A 19367-nucleotide genomic window follows, 5' to 3' on the forward strand; every position below is an offset into this window, starting at 1 on the left:
TCCCGCTAGACGGCGTACTCGAGCGTTGCGATCGCGAATTTTGATTTTCCTTCTTCTTTTTTAACTTTTATTATGGGCACTATATATACACTCATGGACAAAAAAATTAGCGCACCAAGAAGGAGTCGTTAAAATGAAACGAATTTGCAAATTTCGATCACTTAAATGAGAAATTACACAACCAGACGATAAGAATTTAAGGAATTCTAAAATGCTTTGTAAATTTTTGAATTGATGATATGTCTCAAAAAAGGAATCAGTTAATTTAAATTGAGCTGATTTAAACCAGCGCGCTCTCTGCGTAGAATTTAGAAAATAAATATAAATATTCCAAATCAATAATGTAACTTAGGAGAAACTTCGCCAAATTTATGTCCTTCATTTCTCAAGAATTTAATCTTAAAACAATTAAAACCTACGACAAACCCTTTTCAATAGCGTATCGAAAAGCGTAACTTGGCGGGCGAAATTTCTTCCCCTATCAATATTGATTTATTGATAAAGTATATTTCAACGATGCTGAAAGAGTAATAAGGATTTCAACAATTTTCATTATATGAATAAACATTTCTTCGTGTTTAATGAGTTTATAATTGAGGCGTTTTGTTTCATAACTAGCTCAATCTCTATTTTGTTTACGAAATAAAAACTTAAAACTTTTAAAACTTTTTTTTAAATGCTGTGTCAATTCCATGATTTTCTTGAGCTATTTCATTAAAAAATACTTCTTGCTATTTTATTTGCTTACAATTTCCTTTAATAACTATTTTTATCAATTTGAAAATAATTGAATATTAATATAAGTATTAAAAAGTAATTTTTTTTTACAATTTTTAATTAATGTTTCTGGAAATGATAATTTTCAAATTAATTCGCACAAAACTGTAATTTTGCCACAAAAAAATTGTGAAAATTTTTATCGCCAAAAACTACTTGAAAATAAATAATAAAAGTTTCTGTTACGTAATTAGAATATTAATTAGAGCAAAAATGGGGTGTTTTTTCAGAAAAATTAATACCCAAGATTTGTTTTTACAGAAAGTTATATAAAGTTATTACAGACTATGGGAGGAAACTGTTTTTTCCCTGTACGCTCCAGCTTTGTTGTAAGAGAGATGGAAGTAATTTGAGGGGGGGGGGATTGAATATCATTTACGTTATCATTAACGTTACTGGTGTATTTCTTTTACATTGATTTGAATGGTATCAATTAAAGTATTAAATGCCAATCTTTCATTCTAATTCATAATAAGTTATTTCATGAATAGATCAGGGTTTTAACGTGATACCCAACTATATCAGTTTTTCTTATTTGTATCGGATTTTGTGATGCTTTTAACACTAGATTGCCCAAGGAAGTCATTTTGACTGCTTTTTAATTTCAATTAGAAAAACACATTTATGTATATAATGACACAATTTCTTAGAATTTTGTGTCTTTTTGTACAACATATAATTTTTTTTATTGTTAATATTTACTAATAACTTGTTATATAACTATAAATAATGTAAAAAATATTAAAAATTAATTTTAAACGAATTTCTTTACGCATTAGTTATTCTTTCACAATTCATTCATTTTGACTGCTTTTGGGCAATATACACTAAGTTTCAGTCTTTCTAGTGTTAAGGATACTTTGATAATTTTAGTTTATTGTTATTTAAAATTTATAACTATAACTAGAAATCAAATATTTTTATACAATCAAAATACACGTTTAAAATTAGATTACACCATAGAAATCGCCTTATACAAATGCACGCAAATACTTGAATAATATTTAATGAAAATAAAATACGAACTTATCATTACTAAATACGGAAAATCAGGTTTAATTAAATGCACCAAGTTAATATCGCCAATATTTATTTTTCTCCATTTCTATTTTATAACTTTAAAAACGGCACAATTAATTCTGTTGTCCTATTCTGAGCATGCAATTATTATATTTAAATGCAGGTTGACAAATATTTCTACATAGAATTACTTATCTTACTCATTTCTTACAAGGAAAAAAAAAAGTCATTGTAGAAGCAATATGAATATGACTTTGAAAATCTTTTCTTAATGCCATTTTAAGATTATATTCTTTTAATATTGCTGACACTCTAAGACTTGGAAATTGTTTTGCAAGATTAAAATAAAAAATTGTTTTAAAGGTTAAGGTTGAAAATAAGGCATTGGCAAATTTCGATCATGTCATATGTTTTTGCATGTATGGTTATGGAACCATGAATCTAAAACTATAGGGGAGAGTGGGGTCAATTGTAACAGGGTACGATTGTAACAGAGCAAAAATTTCGAGTGTCGGGTTCTAGATTTGGTTCCTAGGTGGCGCACAAGGTGTATTTAATAAATCTACATGTACACCCCTGATGGCAATCATTTTTTATGTACTTTTGAAAGAGTTAGATCACAAAAGATATTTTCACGCTAAGTAAGTACTTTTTTTGGTATTAGAATATTATATTGTAACCAAGTAATTTTGTTTAAACAAATAAAAATTATTAACCGTATATGTAAGTGGACACCTTAATTAACATTTCAATAAAAAGAAAGATTAGTTTTGCTAATTAACTAGCATTGTTTTTAACAAATGAAGATGAAATGGCGTCTTGCGGACAATTGTAACAATAAGTAAAGGGACGATTGTAACAGCTGAAAATAAATAATCTTATGTTTACAAACCATTACTTAAGTCTTTAAGAACCACCAATAGTTTCCTACATCATTTAAATTATGTTGCATGTGCATTATTTTATTTGTCACCTTTCACAGCATAAATTAAAATTTTTAACCTCTTAAAGTTAAAAGCTTAACCCTTTAGGTCTCTGCTCATTATTATTTTTACTCCTAAAATATCACTACTATTTTGATCAATAAAGAAATATATCACAACTATGATACTATGTATAATTAACTATGTCTTAGTTGAATTTATAAACTGTTACAATTGACCCCGTAAGTGGGGACAATTGTAACAAGTGCTCGACTGTCAAAAATTGTTAATAACTAATATAATAACATTTAAAATTAGGTATTTTTTTCTAGTAGAGGATAGTCTACTTTACTCGTCTGTCAATTAATACTAATAATATATTGGATTTTTTGTTAGTTAAAAATAGATAAGTAAAAAATGTTACAATTGACCCCACTCTCCCCTACTGTTTTTTTACGGTTTTGTAACTAGCATTTTTCAAATACGTAAAAAAAAGATTAATTATTTAACTAGAGATAGGAGCTCTGCTTTTCATAAGGTAATGGGCATTGGAGAGTGTTGGACACTGGAAATTCTTCATGTGTTGAATGGAATGGAGGAAATATTTTGGTGTCAACACTTGGATTCGAACTCCAGTTCTGCCGGTCATGAGATTCACAGATAAGTCCTCCCGGTTATGCAGTTGCGAAAAACTAAGTAGTGTTATTAGGCGGTTCTAGTTGGTGCGATAGAGTTCTGACTGTTTGTCAGTATTAGATGAAAGCTGTTAATAAGCAGCTTTTCTCAAACTTAACAGTTTGTTTATTTATGGTTATTTGACTGCTTTGATTAAATATGGTAAAATAGCCATTCAATAAATTGTTATTTAACCATTTTTTCAGAGAAATTTTTAACAGTGATTGAAACGTCTGTGACAACGTAATTACTTTTGGAATTACATGTACTTAGAATAACAAATAAATAGAAGCGCTTCTGTTAATATATTTTTCTTCACGCATTTTATTTGGATAATAAAGACTACTTAAAGACCTCTCGTCCAGCTCACTACGCTTATTGAATGTTAATAAATTTAAGTCTAGTTGTATATAAATGTTGGTTCATATTTTGAACTACATTTCTAAAAATATGCAATACATAATTCACTAAATTTCATGTTTTTGAGAATAGTAATTTTAAGTCCTTTATTCTATCTCAAACTTTTAAAAATTTCAGAAACCAAAGAAAAGAGTTAAAAAAAGGCGAAAAAATCATCGCAACAAACTTAGTAAAAAATTAATATTAAACAAAACTGAGTTTAAACCAGGAGTGAAATGAAAATGTGTGTTGCATCGATGAACTACCGTATTCAACATATAGTAAAAAGTGAGTAATATTTAAAATGTTTTTTGGAAAGTTTTATACGAGATTGGAAAAACTGCGTATAGCTGTATCTCTAACTAAACTAAATACAATGATTCTCTCCTGCAGTTTCACCAAAATGCCTCTCCCTGCTGTTTAATTTATTTGGTATCAATAAAACTAAAATAGACCTTAAAATTATTATGCATTCTGTGTTAATTAGCATAACTGAAACAAAACTAGAGCACAATTTGTTTATTTATATAAACATTTCGCTTTGATTTTTTCCTTTTGCCCAGTTTAGCTTAGTTTGTTTCAGCTCTTCGTTGCCAACGCAAGAAAATAAATTTCATCGTTTTTTGAACCCCGTTCGTATACGCGTTTTATCAACTATAGATAATATCTGAATCCGTAAATGCACCACCGGAGAGTAATTACCGTACGCCACTTCTGCGTATTCTCAGTGTGTCTTACCCTCATACAAAAAAAAAAAAAAAAAAATGTAATTTAAATACGTTGCCTTACCTTCACTTTCAACAATGAGTTCACAGTTGCAGTGTACGCACCCATTTGCATCTTCTGTACAACATGGGGAACAGAAAAGTCCACATTTTGCTGTTGTCATGCATACTGGATCTTTGTTAGATGCAACTGTACATATGAAAAAGTTTTATTATTATGAGTATACTAAAAAGAAAAAGCAAGATACTTTTATTATTTAACACGGAGGTATCAACCTTATTTTTTTTCATTAATTTAAAATTACTAAAGGAAGCTGAAAAGATTTACTTAAGTATTTCAGGTTTAAATATTGTATTGTTCGATTTCCTGAAATAAATGCAAATCAGTTCCGTAATTTTATTTCAATTTAAATTAAGCGGTAATTGTGTCGATGATTTTTTTTTGCATATAGGGATGAGTTTTGATTTCTTTGAAATGTATTTTGAGAGTACAAAATACAATAAAAAAGATAACATAGGTTTCGTTTCTTTATTTCCGTTGAATATTATTTATATTATTATACCAATTATATTTAAAAAGACATTTGCTTATAGTTTCCACTAAATAATTTGGAAAGTTGGAAACACAAATCAAGCAAAAAAAGAAAAAAAAGAAGAATTTCTAAACATATGTATCTTAGCAAAAACAGATTTTCATCAGGGAATACTCTGTCTGTAAACATTATGGAGCCTTTCTGTCGTCAGTGGTAATACTAAAAACTAGGGGCATAGTCAGTTTTTGGAATTACCACTAAATGCTGCTTTTGCTAACATACATATCTTTAGAAATTCTTTTTTTGCTTGATTTGTGTTTCTAACTTTATAAATTTTTTTTAAATAAGATGAATTTGGTTATAGCTGCTTATAGCGCTTTTAAAATTTGACACATTGTTATTTTAAATGCTATTTCCTTATTTTGTCCTTTTCTTAGCTGGCTTAAATCAGTTTCATTCTTTGATTAATTTTCACTATAGTATCAGTAAAAGAAAAAAAACTAAAATGTAAAACACAAAGACTATAGAATTTTGCAGATTTTTTTTCCTCAAGTTTCTGAAACACAAATCCTTCCATTTTTCCGTTCTTCGTTAGCTTCCGTTAGAGATAAATTTAGCAAACTTAGTTTTTTAAACTGTTATAGTTCTAAGAGTTTTTATGTCCAGACAGACATTTCTTTGACACTTTTCTTGCGTAATTTTTTTAATCACATGATGAACTTTGTATTGATCATATGATTGAGTAAATAAGTTAACTCTTTGATAGACTCATGTAATTGAGTAGTACAAAAATTATTAAATCCTTAAAGAAAGGAAGTTACTTACTAGCACATTTCTTCTGGCATTCTGAATTGGACATGAAATTGTTATTGTTTCCATTGCAACCACCGAAGGTAAACTGTTTGCAAGTCTTTTCTCTGGCATCGTAATAAAACCTCTGAAGATTAGCATTACAAGAGCCTAAATCCAACATCTGGTAACAGTAGTCTGGTGCTTTTGTTAAAAGTAATAAAATTAATCAAAATTCATTTTAAGTAATAAAAGCATATTGAAGATTATGTAGAAGTCAGTATTACTACATACAGACAGCAGAGTAAGGTTGATTTTGACAACATTTATCACAAAGTTCAACAATGTTTATAAATGATTAGTTATCTTGAAACAATGTCAAATTTAACAATACTGAGTTACGCGTTAAACTTGCATAAAACAACTCTTGAGACTGAATCTGCCTTTATATATATATATATATATATATATATATATATATATATATATATATATATATATATATATATATATATATATATATATATATATATATATGAAAACTAGAAAAATCTTCGGAAATTAAGAATGAATCATCATTCACTAATCAAAACTAGAAAGAGTCCTCAAACAGAGTTTAAATTCACCTTCTCAAGATTTATTTTAGATTTATTTAACCATCGCTGAAAAAAGACATGCTTTTACATACTCTCTTTACCACTTTAAAAGCGAAGGTAGACTCGATCATTAAGTTTTAAATGCAAGGAAATGTTGCATTTGTTTTTCGAAAAGCTAGCATTTGTTTGTGTAATCCTGTTCAAAGCTGGAATGAAAAAAATAAACGTAAAAACAGAAATTACAGTATAATTTGACAATTGAGATTCTTTTGTAAAGTGTTTTTTGCATGCCTTTATTTAATATTTAACGAAACAAGCTTGGAGTACTAATATTTCTTAAAAGTTTAAAAAAGGATAAATTATTCAACCTCTCTATGTAAACCAAATAAAAGTGAAAATTCACCGCTTGCTGTAAGGTTACTTGCTATCTTGGCTATACTTTGCATTTATATCATATTTTTACCCTTTGATTAATCACAACATGAACGATTTAACATTAAGTATACACCGAAGAACCATTACATTATGACCACTCTGCTAATAACATGTAGGACCACTTTTAGCCCTCAAAACTGCTAGCACCCGCAGTGGCATTGATTCCACAAGGTGCTGATAGGTAGTCTGAGGTATCTGGTACCAAGCGCACACCAACTGGTCCTGCAATTCCCTCACATTGCGAGGGGGTAGTGTGGCAGCACGAATTTGGTTTTCCAAGTAGGACCACAAATGCTCTATTGGATTAAGGTCAGGTGAATTTGGGGGCCAAGACATGACTTTACAGTCACTGGAATGTTCCTCGAACCAATCCATGACGACTCGACCCTTATGATATGGTGCATTATCCTGTAGGTAAACACCATCCCCCGCAGGAAAAACTGTTGCCATGAATGGGTGAACCTGGTCTGCAACTATGTTCAAGTAGCTTACAGACGTCAGGGATTGTTCTATGAGGATTATGAGTCCTAATGTGCCCCACGAAAACATTGTTCCTGGGCGAGAAGCCATGAAAACGTGGGCGAGAAATTGTAATAGATGGAGGGTGGTCATAATGTGGTGGCTCTTCGGTGTACATAAAATGTAAATAAATTAAAGAATTTTTAGGCTTAGATAACATATTTGATTTTTAATATAAAATTAGGTGGGATAAATAATTTCTTTCATGTAATTACTCATTAATGTCTGGTCATATAAGTTAGATATGAAAAACACCAATGAGAGAAAGTGGTAGAAAAGTGTGCAAGAGAATAAACTGTCCATTCTGAATAACTTTTGATCCTAATGATCAGATCTTAACATTCAAGGACTCAATCTTTATAGTTCGAGAAGGCAGCCTTTTAATATGCTAACTAATTAGTACAGACGATAATTTAAATTATAAATTCAGACAAATCAGAATAGAATTTTTTTTGGATGGATTCGGAATTCTGAATTCCAAAATATGGGGAGTACCTGAAATCTGAGAAATATGGTTCCAACAGTTCGGTCAAGAGGGCTGTCCAAAGTTTGAACTCCTTAATGCTATTCTGATTTTTTTGGGTATTTCCCCATATGCCGAGAATTTATTAAGTGAATCGAAAACTTTCGGTTTCACATTTATAACATTCGTTTATCCATGTAAGAAATAACTATTACTAAATGTTAATTATTTTTTATTATTTTATTTAACAATGGTCAAAAAAATTTCGGGTAAGGTAGACAATTTTTTGCACCTTTAAATATCTAATTTAGCATGGCAAAATACAAAATTTAAGTAAAATCGGTTGAATATTTTCTGAGAAAAAGAAATTTTAAAACACGACTCTTTTAATGACGACATTAAAACGACGACTATATTGTTTCTTTGTTGCTATGAATATTATATAAAATGCAAGCATTTGAATTTGTTAATGTTAAACCTTGCAATGACAAAACAAATATTAAAATAGTTTAGCTATTTTTCCTGTATACTTATTTTATTATTTTGCCTCGAGATTATCTATTAGATATATAACAGTAAAATATACGCAAATACGTAAATGCATTAATTATCTTTAATTTACAGATAGCTAATTCCTACAAAGGCAAAATAAATACTAATATTTCTTGAAAAATAGCAGTTATTGTTTTTCGTCTATTTATCTGATTTTTTCACTTTCCAAAGAGTTTTCAAATAGATGTATAGCCGAACCTATTTCACAATTAATTAACATTAAATATTAATAAATTATCTATAGTTTAGATAAATCTTTGAATTTGTTAACTTAATGCCAACAAAAATTCTGAAATATTTCTTTGAAAAATAGTTCGGATCTTCTTTCTTGTCTAACAAATAAACAAGATAATTAAAAGTTATTTAAATCCCAGATCTGTGTTTGAGTTTGTTAATTTTAAATATTACAATGGCGAAACAATTAACGAAAAAATTCGTATTTAAAAGAAAATCCATTCTTTTGTTTTAGTCTATTTATTTTATGTGTTTCATCTCCCTTTAGATTCGCCATTAGATATATAACCGAATAAAAGTTTGCTCGACATATATCTTGAAAATCAATACCCTAGCAAAGTATTTGATAAATTTATATGTCGTTTGATGGTAATTTTTCAATCATTGTAAGCCAATATTGCGCCGATCTGGGTATCCAGTAACTGGCAAGCCATTACGGAGGAAACTAGATTACGTAAATAATTTCTAATTGGAATCGAGACGTTTTCTTCAACTTTTATCTCTTAATTCAATTAAGAGAAAGATCAAAGAAGGATTTAAAGTCAATAAATGTTGAGAAAACATATCGATTTCAGTTAAAATATCAAAAGCCTCGAAATATATCGCATTCTTGAAGTTGGTTTATTTTATTACACAAGTTTCTTTTATCCTTTAAATTAGTTTTGACAACGCTTATAATTTTGAAACTGTCATTATTTCAAATTGTACGCTTACATCTTGCTTTACAGAACAAAGGGTTTTAAATTTGTAAATCTCTTCGGTTCTGGAAGAGTTGTAAAGTGATTGAAACGTTGCTATTATAAGTAATCAATTAACGAAATCTCACTATACATAAGAACAGCTTATTACGGAAAGATAGATATAAATTTATAATAGGTTATCAAGGAAAAGATTCGGTTATGATGGAAAAATTTGGTGATTGACGAACGAATTACCATTTGATGAAGAATTTCGATGATTACTATTAGTTAGATATAGTAGGAGGAAAGGTAGTATTTGTAGAATATTTATCCTGGAGATAATGTTGTTGAATCATTGGAAAATATTGATGAATCATTGCAAGAAATCGTTATTATTATAAGTAATCAAATAGCGGAATCTCACCATGCATAAGAACAGTTTATTTCGGAAAGATGGAAGCAAATTTATAATAGGTTATCAAGGAAAAGATTTGGTTATGATGGAAAAATTTGGTGACTGAAGAAAGAATTACTATTTGATGAGGAATTTATATGATTACTATTAGTTAGATGTAGTCAGAGGAAAGGCAATATTAGTAGAATAATTATCCTGGGGATAATGTAGTTGAATCATTGGAAAATGTTGATGAATCATTGAAGGAAATCGCCATTATCCATTTGTATAAATATTCTATTGTCCAAAGTGTAAAAATAAACAAATATAGTGAAGAATCAAATCCGATAAATGTTAAAAAATATTATTTTTGAACTTATGTTAAACTTATGAAACTTATGAACTTATGAAAGTAAGGATTAACCTTAATTTTTAATATAAGTATGCATTATCAGGGCCCGTGATAAGGTTTTCAAATTATTAGCCAGTAAATTAGCCAATAAATTAGCCAAATATCAAAAGCATTCTCCAATTTTCGCAAGTCTTCGCCAAATGCAAATCTTAACAATCTATTATGCTTAATTTTTTCCATATAGAAAACTATTTTACTGTAGTTTGTTTCAGGCTTATATTATTTGGACCCAATTCTAATTGGTTATGGGGCACATCTACCGAAAATTGCTGTAATCGAATAAAAAAAATATTGATTTCTTAAGAACATTTTGACCTAATTTTGAGGATCAAGTAAAATATATATTTTTCTTTCTAGTGGAAAAAATCATTCGCCAATACTTTAGCCAAACACACAATTTTATTCTCCAAATTTATGATTTTATCGCTTTGGTGAGGTGGCGAATGCATAACGCGGACCCTGATTATCAAATTATAAATTCGGAAAATGGCCCGCAGAGTGTGGCTGCAGGGCTAAGCCCCACAGGACACCACCATCCATCTAGAAATCAAAAATGCGATTGACATGTATACGTTAAAATAGCAAAGAAAAGTTAAGGAATTCATGCATTGACTATTAATTGAGTGAATTTAATGCCAAAGCTCTTTTTCTTAGCCTTACGTATTCAAATGTGTTGGCGGAAAAGAAAGTGTGAGAAATAATAACGAATTTTAATGAATCCTAAACATTAGCAACTATATAGCAGCTTACGAATTCTATGCTATTATGTAAAGCAGATGTAGAGAGAATCTATAAAAAAAAAATCAAAATAAAAAATATTTTTAAAAACCACGTTTTTGTAGTGGAAAATAATAATTAAAAAAAAAATTGAAAAACGAAAAACGTGGGGCGCATGAAGTTCATAACAGTAATGTTATATTAGTGTTTGTATGTGTGCTCTTGAGAATATGTGTATGTATATCTATAATTGCAATTGTATCTGAATGTGGATGCGGAGTATGTTTGTGTATATGCATATGTATGTGGATGTATATGTGACTGTGCATGTGTATGAGTAAGAAAATGTGTATATGTACTGTTATGTATTTCATGCGCCCCACGTTTTTCAGTTTTTTTTAATTATTATTCTCCACTACAAAAACGTGGTTTTTAAAAATATTTTTTATTTTGAATTTTTTTATTTTAAATTACAATTTTTTTAATTTTTATTTTATATTTTTTTAAAATTATTACTTTTCAATTATTATTATTCACTACAAAAAACGTGGTTTTTAAAAATCCTTATATTTTTATTTAGATTATTTTTCTTAGTCAAGAGTAGTCAAGACTACTACAAGACCACTACTAAAATAATAGAACTTTATTTTAAATTAGGGATACAAAAATCTTTGTAGAAAAACAATTCGCGATCGCAACGCTCGAGTACGCAGTCTAGCGGGAGCCTGTAAATATCTGACATTAATTTATCACTGTTGTAAATGTTAGCAAAATAAAGGTGACAGCTGTTTTAAATAGTATTTAATATGAACTTAGAAATAAAAAGGAAAAGAACGATTAGAAAAAAATAAACTCAAATATACAAAAGAATGGAAGTTGCCAGATTACGAAAGTGCAACTCTACAAGATAAAATAAAATAGCGTGAGGCTCGCTGATAGCATGCTCGATTTATAACAGCCTCCTTCGAGCATGAAAACAGTCTGTAGTCAATATTGTCACTCAAAGAACTGCAGTCACACCAAGTAATGTCTTTTGAGCATGAAACTGAGGTGCTGGAAGTGCCTTCGTCAGAATGTCTGCTCGCTGCTCATCACTTCTGACATAGCCTAGTTCAAAATGTCCCTTAGAAAACTCATCTTGAACAAACTTGTATCGTTGATCGATGTGCTTAGTGCGAGCGTGAAACATCGGATTTTTGATGTACTTGATGGTACTTTGATTATCAATCTGGAGGATTGGTAATGAGACGTCGTTGGCTATCTCAGCAAACAGGCGCTTTAACCATAACAGATCTTTTGTCGCATCCGCTGCTGCCATGAACTCTGCTTCTGTTGTTGAATTAGATATAGCCTCCTGCAATTTACTTCTCCAAGTAATTGCACCTCCACCGTAGAAAGATATCACACCTGTGCGAGATCTTCGAGTTTCAGCACAACTGTTGTTATCTGCATCACTAAACAACGTAAGGCTTCTATCATTTGTATTGCTATATACGATGCCATGTGCAACGGTAGTACTAAGGTACCTGAATGTAGTCTGCACAATTTCCCAATCTGTTTCTGCGGGATTGTCTAATTTACGAGATACTAAACTTACTGCATAAGCAATGTCGGGTCGGGTTCCCATCGCTAAATAAAGAAAGCTACCTACTGCTGATCTATATGGAATGTGACTGCTAAGAGGATTTGCCTCCTTGATCTTTATCATCCCATCAGCATTCGGAAGTTCATATTTAACTTTCAGATTTGCCTTCTTCACCGGAATGCGTGATGTTTTGGTAGCATCCCCAAAACGCTCTAGCATCTTTTTAGTGAATGCTTCTTGGTGCAAAAAGATTGAGCCGTCCTTCAACTGTTCAACTTGTAGACCAAGAAAACAATTTAACGTTGTCACTCTAAGGTTGAAATGTTGCTTAAGTTCGTTCATAAAGGTGAGGAATGATGCTTCGTCTTGTACAGCGACAATACCATCATCAACATAAATCGCCATCAGCATCTTGTGTCCCGAATCTTTACAAGTGAAGAGGCAGTGGTCCGATTTGCTTTGGGTCATACCATGTTTCTTTAGCACGTCGGTAAACTTGGCATTCCAGCATCGACCAGCTTGTTTAAGACCGTACAAAGGTCGGAGCATCTTGCATATACGTCCGCTTCCGTCATCATATCCTTCGGGTTGATACATGTATATATCTTCAGTTAAATCACCATAAAGGAAAGCTGTCTCCACGTCAATTTGAAATAATTTTAATTTCTCCTTAGCTGCTGTTGCAATTAGAGCTCGAATAGTGTCGTAGCGACACACTGGGCTAAAAGTCTCCCCGTAGTCGATATCTTTCGTCTGCGTATATCCTTTGGCGACTAATCGAGCTTTAAATCTTTCGATAGAGCCGTCTGGGTTAGTCTTCACTTTGTAAACCCAGCGATTTGCAAGAATCTTTCTTCCTTCAGGTGGTTCAACAAGTTTCCACGTACCGTGCTTGTTTTGCGAAGCCATCTCTTCGTCCATGGCTCGTTTCCAGTTGACATGCATCGAAGACTTCATAGCTTCTTCATGTGATTGGGGTTCTGTCAAATTCAGGATGCTGCTGTAGACTTCATAGTCGTTAAATCTGGGTGGGCGGCGTGTAGTTGATCGGTCACGCAATCCATACGTCGTCATCTGTGATAGTTCATCTTCTACATTGCGAAGATTTTCACCCTCCTGCAAGTTAGTACCGTCGGAATTGCCTGAAATTTCAAACTGCATACCAGTTGATGTACTAGTACTGGCACTAGAAGTCGGTTCTGAAGACAAGGAAGTGGGACCTATCTGCTGCTCGTTGAACACCACATTGGCACTCTTGATTGTGTCATTCTTTGATGGTATGAAGACACGATAGCCATCATAATCACAATATCCAACCAAATATCCCTTAACAGCCTTGTCGTCCAGTTTACTTCTCTTGGCATTCGGTACATGTACAAAAGCAGTTGATCCAAAAATTCGAAACTTGTCGATTTTCGGCTTGCGTCCGAACCATACTTCGAATGGAGATTTTCCTGTGATCTTACTTGGTCCAGTTCGATTAAGAATGTAGACAGCCGTCGATGCTGCTTCTGCCCATAAAAACTGTGGTAAGCCTGTATCTTTGAGCATAGTACGAACTGAGTCCATTATTGTGCGGTTTTCTCTCTCAACTGCACCATTTTGTTCTGGTGTGTACGGCATAGTGATTCTTAACTTGATGCCTTCATCATCAGTCAGTTTAGCCATCTTAGCATTTTCGAACTCACGACCGCCGTCTGTAACCAGTTCTTTCACATTTATGCCGTCTTTATTAGCCCGAGTAAGAAACGATCTAACTTTATCAACAGCTTCATCTTTGTGTCTCAGAAATTCTACATTTCGAAATTTTGAATAATCATCTTTAATTACTAGCATGTACTTCTTTCCTCCTCTTGATAAAACTGGCGATTCGAGTAAATCTGCATGTATGATCTCACCTGACTCCTTCGTTTTAAATCGTTTTGATTTGAAAGTCCGTCGGCACTGTTTACCATACCTGCAAGGTTCACAAAAGAGTCCATCATCGAGGAAATCTATACCATTTTGGCGTAAGTACTGTTTCACATATTGTACTCCCTGATGCCCGAGTCTTCTGTGCCAAACTGATAATGTCAACTTTGTCGTTGTCACCATTGTTGTATCTTGGTAAGGTGTTGTTACGTCATCATCGACTAGGTAAGCTGAAGCAGCAGAACCTCCTTCTGGCTTGACCGGTTTTGCACGTAATTCAAAAAGTCCACTTGATGAACATGTAGCTTCTAAAAGTATATTTTCCGGGTTTTCTTTACGAAAGAAACGACAAACCATGTCATCTGAATCTCCGAAGTTTGAGATTCCTCGTTTCATGGCCTTTGACGCTGATAGTAAATTTTTGCTGATATCTGGTGCATACAATACATCACTGAGCTCAATAGACTTTTGCAGGGTTCCAACAGTTGCGCACATGTCAATTTCTCCGCAGCCATACGCTGGTATTGTCTGTTTGTTACCAACTACGATTTCTACTGGCTTGTCAAAATGACGATACGTCTTGAAATATTCGGCTGAATTTGTGATGTGTGCTGTAGCTCCATCGTCTTTGAGCCACACATTTCGGTTACTGTCATTTTGGCAAATAAAAGCACTACAATGAGTAAGAAAAGTTTCGGTTTTATTACCCGACATCTTCGGCTTGTCTGGAAAATCAGGACAAAATTTTCCCATGTGCCCTGGCCTATTGCACCTAAAGCAGTTGCCACGAAAGCTTTTCGCACCATCATTGGCCTTACTAAGTTTCATACCTGTAGCTGTTGAAGGTTGAGATTTTCTCGCCATCTGGGACCTTGTCCCCTTCCTCCATTTCTTCTCTTCGTTGGCACTGTACCTTGCACCGCTTGTTACAAAAGCTGTTGTAGCATCTTCTTTCATGCATACACTTTGCCTTTGAAGACGCATCTTTATTTGTTCTATCAGTCTCTCGGTTGACTTTTCGGCTTTTGGTATCGAGTCCCATTGTGACTTGAACTCCCTATATTCGTCATCCGGAAGAATCGATAATATGCGCGGCATGAGCAGATTTTGAGGCAACTTTCCTTCGCCGCTCGCCTCCTGTTCCCGTTGCAAGTCGACCCATAACGTACGCAAACGTGCGAGAGATTTCATTACGTCTTCATCCTTCTCTATTTTGAAAGTGAAAAATTGTTGAAGGAGAGTATCCAATTTTACACTCGACACTTCGTCGAAGTTGTTCAGCAACTCCTTCCATATTTCCTGTGCAGAGTTACCATGCATACGAATTAAATTTAAAATATCCGCCGACACATTTGATCGAATAATTATTGCGGCTTTTGCATTCGTCTTTGTGTAGGATACGAGCGCTTTGTTGTACTCACTGACCGCTTCGGCACTGGCGTCTTTCACAGGTACCGACGGTTCTACAACTGAGCCATCCAGAATTCCAACACAATTATTTAGGACGAATAAAGAGTTGATTTCTAATTTCCAGTCAGTCCAGTTGGACGCACCTTCCAACTTCGTGCACTGTATAAAGTTCTTTCCATCCATCGCCAAACTGTTAATCCACAAAAATGAGCAATCACTTCACCACTAACGTTAATGAAAAACGAAGTACTACTCACGATTTGGCGTACAAAAGTTCATACACGTCGTCAAAAACAGCTATCCACGCAGTAAAACGTTGCTAATAGCCCATAACCTGTTGTAAATGTTAGCAAAATAAAGGTGACAGCTATTTTAAATAGTATTTAATATGAACTTAGAAATAAAAAGGAAAAGAACGATTAGAAAAAAATAAACTCAAATATACAAAAGAATGGAAGTTGCCAGATTACGAAAGTGCAACTCTACAAGATAAAATAAAATAGCGTGAGGCTCGCTGATAGCATGCTCGATTTATAACAATCACGTTTTCATTTAGTTCCATCAAAGTCATTGACTGAATCAGACGCCATTTTTTAGCAGCAAATAAGAAACAAAATTTCCCTAAGGAAAAGGCCGAAGAACTTGAAAAAAATCTCCAGAATATTAGTAAATCTTTCAGGAACAGAACACGCCCAACATTTGAAGAAAAATTCCTCAATAATATTTAATTTCTATTATCAACAAACTTGCAACTGATGACTTCCGATTTCGGATACTGTTACAGATGTGTGTATTAAGGTAAAATGCATTTCTTCTGTCTTCAATTCATTACGAATTAAAGTGAAGTCAACATTGCTTTCGTCATTCCAGTGAATAAATATGAATTCAGAACATACAGAATTGTAATAGTTATAGCATATTCTTCTTCGTTATAGAATACTATATATTTCTGTATCCATATAATTCGGAAAACAACAATAAAAAATTATCCAAGTTACTTGAAATAGTGCCATTTGTGCTGATTCTTAATTAATTTAAATCGTTTTCTTGGTAAGTTTTTTTTAATTTTGTAAGAATAAGTTCAACTAGAATTCAGCTATTCTGTTTTTAGCTACATATTCAAATTCATATCAATTATAAAATTTTGCTGTGTAGTATGTTATCTAAAAGTAATTGAAGGGATAAACTATGTATCTTTTATTTGAGAATAAAGTTTTCAAACAAGGAACTTATCATTTTGGAATTCTCCGGGAATTATAAATCAGGTAAGTGCAATGATTTTTACAATAAAAAATTTGCTTGTAAATATTTTTTTTTTTCATTTGAGGATGGTTCTCTACAGAATGGTTTTTTACGTCTGATTAAGAATAATAAAAAAAGATCTGATAAGAATAATAAAAAAAGAAACAATATGAAAGTTTTTATTTCAATGTTAATAATTCTTAAAATCGTTTTTTTTATCCTAAGAATTCTTTATTTTCCGTTTTTTAGTTTATAATTTTTGATAAAAATTGTTCTCAAAATACTTTTGAAAAATTAAATGGTATAACATTATGTGTTTATGTATATTTCTTGTATATTCCAATGTTTGAAATAATATGATTCAGAAAAGTATGGAATAAAAATTCGGTACTTACGGCGTATTAACGCCACCGCCGCTACAGATTTGGCGGTTTTTAAGTGCCGCCAATCTACACTTAAAATTTTTGCGACAGTTCATAAAATAAAACACTTTATTTAAAATCAAAATAGTTAGTTGGATTTCGGTGGAAAATGAGCCGATATAGAGTTTAGCATAGATTCAAAACAATCATATCGCCATATGAACTCTGATGAATAAGATTCCAAATGAAATAACATTTCCAAAACGTACGTTTGCCAAGATAAAGTTTTATGTTGTGGGAATTGGTACATTTTCGTTTTTTTCGGTAAAATATTTCCCTCCTGAAAAAATAAAATTGCATCTTGTTTTGTTTTTGGCAAATCCCAAAGACGAATATTCGTAGCACTAAAAATGGCGACAAAAAAGAATTGTTTTTTTTTTTTTTTTGTTTTTTTTTTTTGTTTTTGTTCCGTCTTTATTTTACGTTTCTTAGTTTCTAAATAATGATTTTTATTGAAACTTGAAATTTTTTGATAAAAATTGTTGTCAAAAAACGTTGTTTACAAAATTAAATTTCATAAAATTATGAGGCTTATGTATACTTTTTGTTCATTTTAATTTTTGAACTAATATGATTCTTAAAACTATAGAATGTAAAGTTTAAATGGGCCTTTCATGTTATATCATTAAATTTAGTAATACTATTTCTCGGGCATTACGTTTTAACTCTTATAAGAATATACATATTTTTTTCTGTTAATGTACAAATATTTTACCGATGTGTTTTGGATATTCCTTCTCTAATAAAAAGAGATACCATTTTGTTTTCGGTTGTACAAGAAAGAAGATCAAGCATTTTTCTTTTTTAAATTTAATAAGACACATTAAAGAAGGAACGTTGCAATGCTACACGCTACATTAACGACGTCTCCAGAGTAACTGAATGACGGTTCATATGGAAATCGCAGGTAAGCGTCTCATACAACAACGCCCCCTATAGTTCGTTGCGATCGCGAATACCTTTACGACTTTCATTAGTTTTATGCTGATGACAACCCAAACAATCTGGAAATGAATGAGGAAAAACTGGATCCTGCCACGTGATTTTTCAGCCAATAAAAATACTCCGACAATAAAAATCTTTTCACCTGACACGTATTACTAATTTGAAATAATGGAATCGACAACAAAAGACAATCTCGAAAATAATTATTTTTTTAAAATTTTAATTTTATTTTACTTTGTATGTCTTTTTTCTCTTCATTTTCATGCATTGTCATCCAATTCTGAACTATGTGCCAAATTTGAAGTCTGTAGCTAGTCGGGAAGTTAGTTTAAAATCGATTACAAAATTCCACCCGGACAGACATACACGAAGGCAAGTTTATATAAACGTGGTAAAAATAGATTTTATTCTGCATTAAATTCAAGGTTGTGGTATTAAAAGATAACTGATTATATTAATGATTTTTTTTACCGAGAAAAGGATTAAATAAGATAATAATCTAGTTTATAATTGTTAGGAAAAAATTTTATGCATATATCAGCATGACATGAATTTAATTTAAATTATGGTTCGTTCAAGTTGGATATCATAAATATAGTTATTATTTTCCTATTAATAATAGTTTGTGATAGTAATATGGAATTTAATTGCCTTGATATTATAAATTCGCTAACACACACTTTTGGTAAAGTTATTTATTGTTCATTGATATGTGCTGTAATATATTCGTCGTAGAGTTACCTTTCCTCTCTAAAAGAATAATTTGCATTAAAAGTAATTTGATATGTTTTATTTAAAAAAAAATCTTACAAATAAGAGGAAAAAAACACTATTTTTTAAGGTAACGATTCTAGTAATAATGTTTTTTTTTTGCCGTTTCTTAAGTTCCAACTTTTTATAATTTTTTTTTAATGAAATAAGATAACTAATTATATTTTTAAAGAAAATTTAAAATATGTTTTGAATAACAAATTATGCTTCAGCAATAATAAAAAAATATTTACAATTT

At 31.5% G+C, this 19367-nt stretch overlaps 1 protein-coding gene across 3 annotated transcripts in view; it reads right to left on the reverse strand.

Annotated features, from left to right (window-relative positions):
* The window catches only part of LOC107449901 (papilin), a 54110-nt gene that overhangs the window by 15910 nt on the left and 18833 nt on the right, over positions 1 to 19367 (reverse strand). For all 3 annotated transcript variants that reach the window (XM_087153292.1, XM_087153294.1, XM_087153293.1), the window contains exons 7-8: positions 5878 to 6045; positions 4584 to 4709 (exon numbers count right to left, since the gene is read on the reverse strand). In XM_087153292.1, coding sequence (XP_087009418.1) covers positions 4584 to 4709; positions 5878 to 6045 — 294 coding nt within the window. The remainder of the gene's footprint in view (positions 1 to 4583; positions 4710 to 5877; positions 6046 to 19367) is intronic.

Source organism: Parasteatoda tepidariorum, chromosome 10 (genome assembly GCF_982258835.1).
Source record: "Parasteatoda tepidariorum strain Cologne lab strain chromosome 10, Ptep-v5.0, whole genome shotgun sequence".
Lineage (NCBI taxonomy): Eukaryota > Metazoa > Arthropoda > Arachnida > Araneae > Theridiidae > Parasteatoda > Parasteatoda tepidariorum.